The sequence below is a fragment of the Oncorhynchus keta genome, unplaced genomic scaffold, assembly GCF_023373465.1.
Source record: "Oncorhynchus keta strain PuntledgeMale-10-30-2019 unplaced genomic scaffold, Oket_V2 Un_scaffold_4321_pilon_pilon, whole genome shotgun sequence".
Classification (NCBI taxonomy): Eukaryota; Metazoa; Chordata; class Actinopteri; order Salmoniformes; family Salmonidae; genus Oncorhynchus; species Oncorhynchus keta.
The window spans coordinates 112,356-125,178 of NW_026290939.1; the positions used below are offsets into that span (position 1 = coordinate 112,356).

Sequence of the window (12,823 nt, forward strand, 5' to 3'; positions counted from 1 at the left end):
CCACGCTGAGTGACAGCCTAGTGATGTGTGCTACGCTTAGCCAAGGGCCGGGCCTCTTAACAGACATACCTTCTGACAAATCTTCTGATCCATACACTGTCAAGCCCGAGGTAATGCAGAATGGCAAATCAAAAGTTTGTCGTCACACTTTTTCCAAATGGTTCTACTTTGAAATTCAATACAACAATGATCTAATTAAACTGTACTGTAGATTGTGACAATATTTCATTTCATATGGCGGTCAGCACATTGTTACACGCAATATTAAAAAATAAATCCATTCATCAAAATGTGTAGCCTAGTTGGTCTTTACAGAGGGTATTTTAGGTCCATCCTCCTTCAGTACTCCTGTCTGTACCAGTCTGTTCCACCACCGGTCTTCAAAGTCCTTCAGAGAGAGACCTGCCAAGCTCTCTCCATCCTGGTTGTCCTCTCTCATTCTCTCTGGAACTAGATCTTCTGACATCACCTGAAGGGTAAATCACCAATAACGATGCATGATCAATCTGGTCAGAAGTGTACCTCTTACCTTTTCAAAACATGTGCATCGTCAATTGTAATCCATCTAAAAGCATAACCATGACATCTTGGTGTCAGCGAGCCACACATTTCCTTTAATTTAAACATACCAGAAGACAAACTACAGGACATTATTTGATGAATAGACACCATGTGAGAACAGTAGTCTATGTACTGTGTCTCTAACCGGTTTCACCTCAGAGACTAGTTGTAGTGTGGTGTCTTTCAGTTCCAGCCAACGTAGAGCCTCATCAGCCTTCAGTAGGGCTCTCTCACTGTTCTGGAGAACAAAGGATGACTGTTGGCCCTTTAATGCCCTGAGGAGGAGTCTGGCAAGGCAACACAGTACAGTCAAACACCCATCTTCACAAGACAAAGACTGTGCTACACAGTGACATTTAGGATGAATGTGTAAATATGCTCTCTGCTTTAATCCAAGGGCTAATTTCCCCAGAGGTAAAGTAAGTATTTTCCTGGACTAAGAAGCACTTTCAATGGAGAATCTCAATCTGTGTTCGGGAAACCAGTCCTAAAGACTGCCCAACAAACTTGTATCCATGGAATTCCATATAGAATAGGCCAATAGGATGTCTGCTTGTCTCGCACTGATAATTTACCTGGCCCGGACAAAACACATGCAGGCCTTGAGCCAAACGCCGTCACGCTCTTCCTTCAGTTGCTCCTCAGTCTGAGAGTCAGGCTGTGGCTCTACACCATCTCCCTGTTGAAGAGGACTGGAGCCTGAGGGTGTTGACAGAGACTGAAGAAGATGAAGGTAGCTTTCTGCCAGCTTCATCCAGTGCCACTGGTGGTAGGGGTGGAGAGAACACAGCTGCTGCAGACACGTGACCTGGCTCCTGAGGTCTCCGAAGCGCTCGTGGACGTTCGCAGTCAGGTGAAGTAGACCGGTAAGGTGACAGGTGTTGGAGGCTTCATTTTTCTGTCCATGGAATGAATTTTCAAAACAACCATTTTTACTACCTGATATACTGTAACCTTGTCCACAGACAAGAGCTGGCTGGGTGGACGACGAGACTAGGTATTTTGTATTATTAATGTATAATAACAGCAACGGTTCTTACAAGTGTTTCTGTGATCTCCAGGGCCTCCACTCTCTTCCCCAGGTGACAACAGCACCTTGCCATTCCCTCCATTATGTCCCGTCTAATGGCCAGGTTGCCGTCAGGGATATAGGAGAGGCAGGTAGTGTAGGCGTTTAAAGCTTCCTGGGGAAATGGATATAGTTAACAGATGAGATAAGCATTTGGATACGAGATGGATATGATAGACCGTGTGTAACTAAATGACTCAAGGGAAGAGGGGTCAATACCTGGAAGTTTTTTCGCCTGTACGCCATATCAGCTCGAAATTTGAAGATCTTTTGCACCTCCAAAATGTCCTCTGTGTCGATGCTCTCCCAAAACCACTGTTGAAATAGATAACTCATAGTTAAAAATATCCACACATTGCAATGCTAGCAAAAAAAACTGATGCTACTTAACGTTAGGTAGCTAGTTGACACTCACCTCTGCTTCACAGAACTTTGCATTGTAAGACGACAGTGCAACAACAGTCGGCTTCGCTCTTGATTCCTCGAACACCGAATCGTCAAAGGTGCTACCGAAAATCTCCATTTCAGACGATGAATGACAGCGAATTCAGATTTTACCGACACTAAAAAACAAAACAAACGTCAACGTGTGCAGTGTTACAAGCTAATATGACCATTGGGAAACAGAAAAATATAGAATGTGTTCCGGGCGATATGTTCCAATGGCAGACGCTTTACTTTCTTCAATTGAAATGCTGTAATATTTTCTATAAGAGAAACTCCAGTCATATTTTGAAGTTAAATATTTTATAAGACACCAAAATACACGCCTTTTCGTCCAAATGTATTGTATTTTGTCCTCAAAACAAGTATAAAATATATATTTGTCTAAATCAAGCCACAGCCTAAAATAAAAACAGTTTGATTTCAATTAAAAAGCATTGCAAAGTCTATGGCTCAGGGGACTAAAGCTTTTTCCACTGAGTTTTCAGCTCCAAGGCTACTCTGTCTCAACATGAAAAATTCCTTGGTTTACCATAACGTTTGCAAATAAACCCTCTCACTTTTCCCAAAGCACCTCAACATATCCAGAAACCAAACATTGAGCCAAACATTCTTCTCATAGATAACTTAATAAATACAGTAGGAGAAAGGAGACTGACTGGCATGATCCATTATAGCTGTAGCTAGCAGAATAGTATATTAAAAGACAGGTTAAAATATTGTGTGTGTGCACAATCTAATAGGAAAACTGTTAAAGCATGTATTCAACTGTTGGGTATTAGTACTAAACAAGCACCTTTCTAAATATTGAGAAATAGCAAAGTCAGACAGGTAAGAATTATTGTACTAGGATAAAAACAGTCATGTACTATGGTCACAATGTCACGTCTACTGTACAAAAAAAAAGAGCAATGTGGATACATTGAGTTGCCAACTGAAGAAGGCAAATTTTTACACATTAACAGTAAAACGCCATACAAGCTATTAGTTGAAGTTGAGAGACAGGATTAATCATAAATAAAGATTATAAAACCATTAAAAACAACTGTTCTAATACAAGCACATAATGCTGTTTCATCTGCAGTCATGTGATTATTTCATGCACTATATGGATCTCAAAATTCAAATGCATCTTTTACCTTAACTATGGTACAAATAACTGTTCCTGCATGAAAACGTTACCGATTTCACAGCATAACATGCTGGCCAATTTGAAATGTTTATGATGAGCATGAGGTATCCACGATCTTCTCCTCCTCCACCTCTTCTGTTGTCAAGTCTTGATGAAACCCTGCTCAGAAAGAATGAGCCAAGCAGGCACATAGGTTTGTCTCCTCAAAAAGGTTCCATCCGTTTTTCTGTCAAATGTTGTGATGTTTCAACTAGATTCTAGATTGAGATTCTAGAACTTGGTAAAGCATGTTTAGAATAGTTTGAGAGACCGTTGGTAACTCATCAGGTCCGGGCCAGGCTGGAACCCAGTGACCAGAGCATATAGGACATGGCTTACAGGTAAGAAACAATGTCTTGTTTCTACTAATGTGCACATGTCAAAACTCGTCATTTAAAATGACAGTTGGGGAGAGCATAGTCTGCAAACGTTTTAAAAATAAAAGCAAAACAAACGTGCATCTGAACATACATTAGAAAAACACTTGTTTGAAAACAGCCCTGTATCAAGTCCTCCAACACTAGTCTTCATACATACAAGTACTGCAGTCTTAAAAACAATACAAGTTATACGTAATTCTAACTCACGTTACGCGTTTCCAAGTCAGCAGAGTTTCACATGATTAAAATAGGGACCCACATTGTGCCAGTTGGTTGTGCAGGAAGCAGTAGGCCACATACAGCCCATTGATTTTCATGTGTGTCATATCAACACCCAACTTTAGAATTGATCCACAGGGAGAGGGGTAAAGTCAATAAGGTGCATCCTCTTGAAAATAGAATCCTTTCAGAGGAGGACAATACAAGGCAGAATACTTAGTTTTACAGCGTTCAAAAAGAGCTCATATAGAAAGAGATTTGGTCTCTTAAAGCCATTAAAGGGTAAAGGGATATAAGGTGCCTAATCAAAGTTGTTTCCCCCCACAAGAACATGTTAAAGAGATTCTCCGGAACTTTTGTATACATTTTAGCCAGTAGTTTAGAATGTAGCGTTCAGCTAAATTGTGAACTACCTCACATCACTGGCATAGAACACAGAGACCTTGCGAGGGGGGTCTGAACACTGACACGTCCAGTCCAAAGCAGGAGGTTTTAAAAAAATACTTTGTAGTCGCAAAAGTTCCGGAGCATGTCTTTAATACAGTAGTGGGCAAAGTGCACAATAATAAGTGCTACACTGTCAGTTTCCTTCAGAGACACCACAGTATACATTACCAGTCAAAAGTTTGGCCACACCCACTCATTCAAGGGTTTTTAAAAAATGTTTTACTATTTTCTACATTGTAGAATAATAGTGAAGACATAAAACTATGAAATAACACATATGGAATCATGTAGTAACTAACTAAAAAAAAAATTTTTTTTAAACAAATGAAAATATATGTTATATTTGAGATTCTTGAAAGTAGCCACCCTTGCCTTGATGACAGCTTTGCACTCCCTTGGTATTCTTTCAACCAGCTTCATGAGGAATGCTTTTCCAACAGTCTTGAAAGAGTTCCCACATATGCTGAGCACTAGTTGGCTGCTTTTCCTTCACTCTGCAGTCCAAATCATTCCAAACCATCTCAATTGGGTTGAGGTCAGGTGATTGTGGAGGTCAGGTCATCTGATGTAGCACTCCATCACTCTCCTTCTTGGTCAAATAGCCCTTACACAGCCTGGAGGTGTGTTGGGTCATTGTCCTGTTGATAGTCCCACTAAACCCAAACCAGATGGGATGGCGTATCGCTGCAGAATGCTGTGGTAGCCATGCTAGTTAAGTGTGCCTTGAATTCTAAATAAATCACAGTGTCACCAGCTCAGCACCCCCACACCTCCTCCTCCATGCTTCACGGTGGGAACTACACAATGCAGAGATCATCCATTCACCTACTCTGCGTCTCACAAAAACACGGCGGTTGGAACCAAAAATCTCAAATTTGGCCTACAGACCAAAGGACAGATTTCCACCGGTCTAATGTCCATTGCTTGGGCCAGGAAACACAAGCAAGTCTCTTTTTCTTAATGGTGTCCTCCAGTAGTGGTTTCTTTGCAGCAATTTGACCATGAAGGCCTGATTCACACAGTCTCCTCTGAACAGTTGATGTTGAGATGCGTCTGTTACTTGAACTCGGTGAAGCATTTCTTTGGACTGCAATCTGAGGTGCAGTTAACTCAAATGAACTTATCCTCTGCACCAGAGGTAACTCTGGGTCTTCCTTTCCTGTGGCAATCCTCATGAGAGCCAGTTTAATCATAGCACTTGAAGAAACGTGAAAACTTCTTTCAATTTTCCGGATTTACTGACCTTCATGTCTTAAAGTAATGGACTGTCACTTCTGTTTGCTTATTTGAGCTGTTCTTGACATAATATGGACTTTTCAATTTTCTTCTGTATACCATCCCTACCTTGTCACAACACAACTGATTGGCTCAAACGCATGAAGAAAATAAATTCCACAAATTACTTTAACAAGGCACACCTGTTAATTGAAATGCATTCCAGGTGACAACCTCATGAACCTGGTTGAGAGAATGCCAAGAGTGTGCAAAGCTGTCAAAGGCAATGGGTGGCTACTTTGAAGAATCTAAAATAAAAATATATAGAACACTTTTTTGGAGACGACATTGCCTACGGAGCTACAAGACCATGGTGCTTGCCTACGGAGCTGAGGGGAACGGCACCTCAGTACCTCCAGGCTCTGATCGGGCACTGCGTTCATCCACCTCTGGCCTGCTCGCCTCCCTACCACTGAGGAAGTACAGTTCCCGCTCAGCCCAGTCAAAACTGTTCGCTGCTCTGGCCCCCCAATGGTGGAACAAACTCCCTCACGACACCAGGACAGCGGAGTCAATCACCACCTTCCGGAGACACCTGAAACCCCACCTCTTTAAGGAATACCTAGGATAGGATAAGTAATCCTTCTCACCCCCCTTTAAGATTTAGATGCACTATTGTAAAGTGACTGTTCCACTGGATGTCATAAGGTGAATGCACCAATTTGTAAGTTGCTCTGGATAAGAGCGTCTGCTAAATGACTTAAATGTAAATGTAATGATTCCATGTGTTATTTCATAGTTTTGATGTCTTCACTATTATTCTACAATGTAGAAAATAGTAAAAATAAAGGAAAACCCTGGAATGAGTAGGTGTGTCCAAACTTTTGACTGGTACTGTAGATACTGGGCCTCCAGGCCAGTATTCATAAAGAGTCTTAGAGTATGTATGTCATCTTTTACATTGTACAAAAGTACAGACTCAGAGCTTCGTAATGGTATATTATACACTACAGTTGGAGAAAGCTATGTAGCTTTAAAAATTGCTATTCTTGTATAACCAGTTTTGCAAAAAAATCTTTAAGGTTGTTTTTTTTCACACTTGCCAGAGAGCTGGAAATTGTTCACACTCTCTTAAGCCTTAGCCCCAACCATCTCTTTAAGGATTCACACGAGCTCATGGGTCAGTCTATGGACTCATTAGAATCTAAAAGGCTAAACTGATCCTAGATCAGCACTCCTACTCTCGAGTTCCTTGGTTTCTAAGTGTTTCATAGCACAGGAGTCCACATTCAATAGTTAACTTTGGCACCGCAGTTCCTCCAATCCATTTCAATGGGAACCCATAATATAATCTGATTTCACATGATTCATTCCATGAATGTACTTACAGTACTTTGTAATCTCTATAATAATAGGGATATATACGAGAGACATTAGCCATTTAAAAAAGGACCTCTTAATTGCACATAAATAACTGTGCCGAATACTGTAGATTAACAAATGTTAATTTTCCATGAATTATCATCATATCAAATATGGTATTATCAATTGAATTTCAGCATTTTAATGTCTGACCAATTCATATAAAATTAGGTATTTAAAGTACGGGTTGTAATTCTTGACGAGATTGACTAATGGCGCTACTCTAGCACTGTAAAAAGGTGCACATATCGTTTGTGTTTGTATTGGTGGGATATTATGGTTCAGTCTTGCATTCAGACAGTACCTTTTAAAATACGTAAGAGAACGCGAAATGTGTTTGTGCTGTTTGACTAAATCCAATGTTGTGTTCATTTGGGCACACCATGGCAAAATGTTTCGCAACAGAAAGTGAAACTGGGCATTTCTAAATTGGACAATTCCATGTAGTCCCTCCCTGTTTCAGTCCATTTGGTGCCTAATGAACACAAGCCCAGCTGTCCTTCATTACTCTGACTGTGTTTTTCTGGCACCCTGAGAGGGCTCCCAAGAATCACTTTCATCAGTGTCGTCATCCTCCTCATCTTCCTCACCCACCACAGTGTCATCCTGCTCGTCAGGCGCCATCTCATTCTCACCCAGCAACGCTTCCTCTTCCTGCTGGTCCTCGTTTACCTCAACATCCCCAAACAGATCAGCACCCATATCTTCCCTCTTGTGTACCTCAGCGAACCACTCTCTCACCTGCTCGTATCCCATACTAGACTTGGTCACAAGCTCATCCAGGTCCTGCTCATTCAACAACTTGTGCTTCAGGTAATACTCCTTCAGAATGTCTTTCCCAGACTTCAACTTGATGATGGGCAGTGGTGGTGACTTCTCCGTGCTGGTTGACCTCTTAGCCTTCCTGCTCCGAGACCTCCCCCAGCCTCGGTTACGTATCCTCCTCTTTCTGTTTTTGTTGCCGTTCAGTCCCTCCACGTTACCGCTCTGGTAGTGGAAGAACCACTTGAGGTTGCCGTTCTTGAAGGAGTACCGGGTATCTCCGAACCAGTTGACTACGTAGACCCTGGGCAGCCCGCTCTCCTCTGCCAGCTTGTCATATTCCTCTGTGGAGGGCCATTGGGTACGGACAAAGGCACTCTTCAGAACGTGGAGCTGCTCTGGGGTTTTCTTTCCAATGTTCTTGTCCCCCCTGTTTGGCCGCCGGCCACACGGAGGGGTCTGGGATCTTTTTCTAGACGAGGTGGCCTCGCTCTCCATCCGCTCTGCTTTCAGCTCAGGTGACTCTGCCTCCACTACCTTCCTCTTCTCTGTGAACCAGGCGTCGATCTCTCTCCGGGTCAGCTTGGTCTCCGTCCTCAGCCGGGTCAGCTCGTCATCAGACGGAGTGCTTCCCTTCTGGTAACTCTCCTCAAGAACCACCAGCTGCTCTGCTGTCTTCTCCTTGAACTTCTGCAATGTGAAGTCTGGGAAGGAGTTCCAGGTCTTGGGGCGTGGCTCTTTCTCTTTGACGGATGGTGTGGGTGTGGGCGGTGGAGACTGAGGGGTCTCGTCGCTGGAGTCAATGACGATGGTGGTGCCGCTGCCGTGACCCCTGGGACTCTGGCTGTCATGGAACACGATGACGTTGCTGTTCTTGGAGTTGCGCTGGTTGTAGCGCGTGTCGCTGAACCACTTCTTGATCTCCCCTTTTGTGAGGCAGGTCAGCATCATGAGCCTGGCGATCTCCGCGTCGCTGGCGAAGTGGTTCTTCAGGTAGCTGGCTTTCAGCTCCGCCAGCTGCTCCTTGGACTTCTTAGGCCGCATTCCAAAGTGGTCGGCGCTGAGGGCCGAGTTCTCCTGTGGGGTCAGGGAGGGAGGCTGGACAGTGGTGGCTCTCTTCATCTCACTGACCGCTGGGCTGGTCTGGTGGGAGGACATCTTAGGGACCAGGCTGTGGCTTGGCATCCCTGCTACTGTCAAGGTGATGGGTGTGGTCACAGGCGTGCCAACCTGTTCAGAGTTTAGAAAAGTTTCACTCACTCCACAATATTACAACAACTGACAAGACATATTGAGTTGAGAAACTATAAACAGAAAATATTACATTCCATCATCCACAATGTCATCAATAAGTACCAACCTGTGTAAAAACCAGGCCTGGCTGCCCTACTATCTGACAGGTCTGGAGGATAGACTGCAGGCCGTTGGCCGCAGCAGAGAGCTGGTGGGCCGGGATAACAGTGATGGTCTGAGGCACCGTGTGCACAGTCCCGTTGAACTGCTTTCTCCTAGCCTCCTCCACCTCAAATCAAAAAGTTGATTTGTCATATGCACAGGATAGACGTAGTGCAAATGGTACAATGAAATGCGTACTTGCAAGTGCCGCCTTCAATAGAGCGACGACAATTAAAACATATATTCAATGAGTGAAAATATGTTGTTATTTTTTTAAATCACAATAAAAACACTATATCCCCCAAAAAAATGTAACTCTGGTATAAGACAAACATGAATCTAACAGAAAAAGCACCTCCTCGGGTGTCCAGCTGACCCCGTGCTTCAGACGCTGGGCAGAGAACCAGATCTTTATCTGTTCCTCACTGAATTTGGTCTGAGCCGACAGACCCATGATCTCTGATACTGAAGGGTACGGGAACTTCTTGTAGGTGTTGACCAGGACTGTGTTGGTATCCATGGATTGGTTGTATGAGGGGATACTGCTAACGGGGATGAGGAGCTGGGCTTGGGCGCTCTGCGGGGAGGGAGGGAGAAAGCAAGAGAGAGAGAGTAGAGAGCAAGAGCAGAGAGAGAGGTTTTAGTCACTTATTTATCAGTAACATTACAATAGTATCAACAGCAGTGAAAGGTGATTTGTTTTATACAATTTACAATTTCAAAGAATTTGAAAATATGATTACCTGCTGGGCCTGCAGAGCTGAGAGGACCTGGGCCAGACCAGGGGGGAGCTGGAGTCCAGACATATTGGAGCTGAGGACAGAGGATTTCTTGTGCTCTGATGACATCATATTGGGAATGTTTAGGAGAACACTGTGTTTCATGGACTCGGTGTAATGTGGGCTCATCTTCTCTACAGGAGTGAGGGAACCCAGCCCCAGAGGTGCTTCGATAGGCTCCTGCTCCCCTTCACTCTCTCCCATCCCGTCACTCTCCTCGGCTGCTTTCAGAGACACGGCGATCCTCTTCGGTTCCGATTTACCCCTCATCTTCATGATGGGGGTTTTGCTGAGTGAGATGCCAGCTGAGGCGGGGTCATCGCTCTCTTCCGTCTCATGCTGTGTGTAACCCCCATCCGAGAGAAGGTCACTGAGCGTCTGCTCCAGGGTTGGTTGGTTGCTGCGTTTCACTCCTGTGCAGGTGACACCGTCCTCTCCGCTGGAATGACTGATGTCGTGCTCTGAAAAGTAAATTGCTCAGCTATGTTAGTTTAACTACATCAGAGAACAAGGGTCATTTTCAGGAGTAGAGCACACCATAGCAGATCGGTGTTGAAACAGTAGGTCAATATGGGCATTTCATATAGGTTTCAAAAGCTTTTCTCCTGTTTAGTGCCTACAGAACAAAATCAAATCACATTTTATTTGTCACATGCTTGGTAAACAACAGGTGTAGACTGCTTACTTACGGGTCGTTCCCAACAACGCAGAGAGAAAGAGAAGAGAAAAGGAAAAATAATAACAACTGGCCGTGCTGCTGCTCCAGTTTCAACTGTTCTGCCTGCGGCTATGGAACCCTGACCTGTTCACCAGACGTGCTACCTGTCCCAGACCTGCTGTTTTCAACTCTCTAGAGACAGCAGGAGCGGAAGATATACTGTTAATGATCGGCTATGAAAAGCCAACTGACATTTACTGACCATGCGGGTAATTTATGAACATTTTAACATCTTGGCCATGTTCCGTTATAATCTCCACCCGGCACAGACAGAAGAGGACTGGCCACCCCTCATAGCCTGGTACCTCTCTAGGTTTCGTCCTAGGTTTAGGCCTTTCTAGGGAGTTTTTCCTAGCCACTGTGCTTCTACACCTGCATTGCTTGCTGTTTGGGGTTTTAGGCTGGGTTTCTGTACAGCACTTTGAGATATCAGCTGATGTTCGAAGGGCTTTATAAATCATTTTGATTTGATTATATCCAGAGTAAAGATAACTAGGTTATATACAAGGGGTACCAGCACCGAGTCAATGTGCAGGGGTACAATGTAATTGATGCAGATATGCACATATAAGTAGGGACAAAGTGACTAGGCAACAAGATAGATAATAAACAGTAGCAGCAGTGTAAGTGATGGGTCAAGAGTGCAAAAAGGGTCAAAGCAGATAGTTAGTTCAGGTAGCTATTGGTTAACAGTTTTATGGCTTGGGGGTAGAAGCTGTTCAGGGTCCTGTTGGTTCCAAACTTGCCGTGCGGTAGCAGAAAGAACAGTCTAGGACTTGGGTGGCTGGAGTCTGACAATTGTTAGGGCTTTCCTCTGACACCGCCTGGTATAAAGGTCCTGGATGGCAGGGAGCTCGGCCCCAGTGATGTACCGGAACGTACGCACTCTACCCTCTGTAGCGCCTTGCGATTGGATGCCAAGCAGTTGCCATACCAAGCGGTGATGCAGCCAGTCAAGATCGAGCCAGGTGATTAACATTTCAAGAAACAGGTGTGAGCAACATGTTGAAGATGAATAAAAGCCTTCCCCACCTGTCTCTGGGTCAGTGGAGACCACAGCGGTGTCTGTAAGTCCCTCTGCAGCGCTCTCAGCTCCATCCTTTCCCTCCTCCACCTGCATGTCTGCATCCTGCTCCTCCATCACGTTAGAAGAAGGCAGGACCATGCAAGGTGTTGTTGACTTCCTCCTGCTAGCCATTTTGTAGGTAGGCTATCCTCCAAGATAACTTTGTGTAAACAGAGGTGTCTGGAATGGATTTCACCTTCCGCTAGTGATGGTTTGATTCACATACTAAAACTTCCAATATTTTCATCTGTGGACTGAAATAAAATAAAAATGTGTATTTGACAGGTTCCATCCAATATAACTTCACTTGAACAGCTACAATCTGTATGGATTACTGTATAATGGTAATAGTACGTTCATTGTACAGTAATTACAGTGAAGTTGAAATGTGTCCTAGCTATACCACCTTTTGCATGTGAAACCTATTACAATGATTATTTCTGCACACTAGTGCAACTTGTTTGTAGCAACTGTCTAGTTTGTAGTAGCTGGTCATTTTACAATACGTTTGGACCAAATTGCTCTTAATGTCATTTGTTTATGTAGAAAAAATATTTCTAAGCAGTATGACTATAGCAAATTGATTATTTTATTAGATTGCTAGCTATCCAGATCTAGCTAACTAACCTAGCTTCCATTTCTGCATCTAGCCAGCCAGTTTACACCTGGGATAGACATTGCGGCTGGAAGCCAAATACTGTAGCTAGCCACCACAGTACAGCAGCCGAGTTTGCGTTTACTTACCAGGACAAGAGGTAGCTTCTGCGCAGGCTCTCCTGCCCCCCACAATTTGTCTTAGGTTCTCGTCTAATGTTAGCTAGCCTACCTCTGTACAGCTCAGCCAGAGCGCTCTGCCGGACTGCAGTACTTTTGCTCGGAGGCAGGAGAGTCCAGTTCACCGCTGTCTGCAGATGAAAACATGGAACATTTTCGCTGCAACAGTTCTTTTCCCGACTGATATCCCTTTACAGACGTATTTAAAAAAGGCAGGAAGCCACGACATTAGTCACTTTAAGTAAGCCATTTGTCCATCAAATTATATATCACTGTTTTTTTAATGGCAGTTAATGATTAAGTGGCGTCATCACGTTAATGCGATACGTCTTGACGTCATTCATAGGCGACATCTGTCACGCATGCATAGAGAAATGTTGCATCAAATAAAATGTCTATCA

The 12,823-nt window shown here is 43.8% G+C and overlaps 2 protein-coding genes across 4 annotated transcripts; both read right to left on the bottom strand.

Annotated features, from left to right (window-relative positions):
• Positions 1-206: 206 nt before the first annotated feature.
• On the bottom strand, positions 207-2,276 carry zgc:101716 (uncharacterized protein LOC492784 homolog). Its single transcript, XM_035768007.2, has 6 exons — positions 2,046-2,276; positions 1,850-1,945; positions 1,602-1,745; positions 1,137-1,459; positions 716-848; positions 207-469 (listed from the first exon to the last, which is right to left on the bottom strand). The coding sequence occupies exons 1-6, from the start codon at positions 2,151-2,153 to the stop codon at positions 299-301; spliced, it is 975 nt and encodes a 324-aa protein (XP_035623900.1). The 5' UTR covers positions 2,154-2,276; the 3' UTR covers positions 207-298.
• A 3,885-nt stretch (positions 2,277-6,161) lies between these two features.
• LOC118381035 (zinc fingers and homeoboxes protein 1-like) lies at positions 6,162-12,736 on the bottom strand. 3 transcript variants are annotated; one of them, XM_052516345.1, is made up of 6 exons: positions 12,475-12,736; positions 11,615-11,902; positions 9,829-10,325; positions 9,441-9,662; positions 9,051-9,212; positions 6,162-8,920 (listed from the first exon to the last, which is right to left on the bottom strand). In XM_052516345.1, the coding sequence occupies exons 2-6, from the start codon at positions 11,778-11,780 to the stop codon at positions 7,433-7,435; spliced, it is 2,535 nt and encodes an 844-aa protein (XP_052372305.1). In that variant the 5' UTR covers positions 11,781-11,902; positions 12,475-12,736; the 3' UTR covers positions 6,162-7,432. The 3 variants fall into 3 exon arrangements, with proteins under 3 accessions (XP_052372305.1, XP_052372304.1, XP_052372303.1); XM_052516344.1 differs by having other exon boundaries at positions 11,615-11,792; positions 12,393-12,736; XM_052516343.1 differs by having other exon boundaries at positions 12,393-12,736.
• Positions 12,737-12,823: the final 87 nt, after the last annotated feature.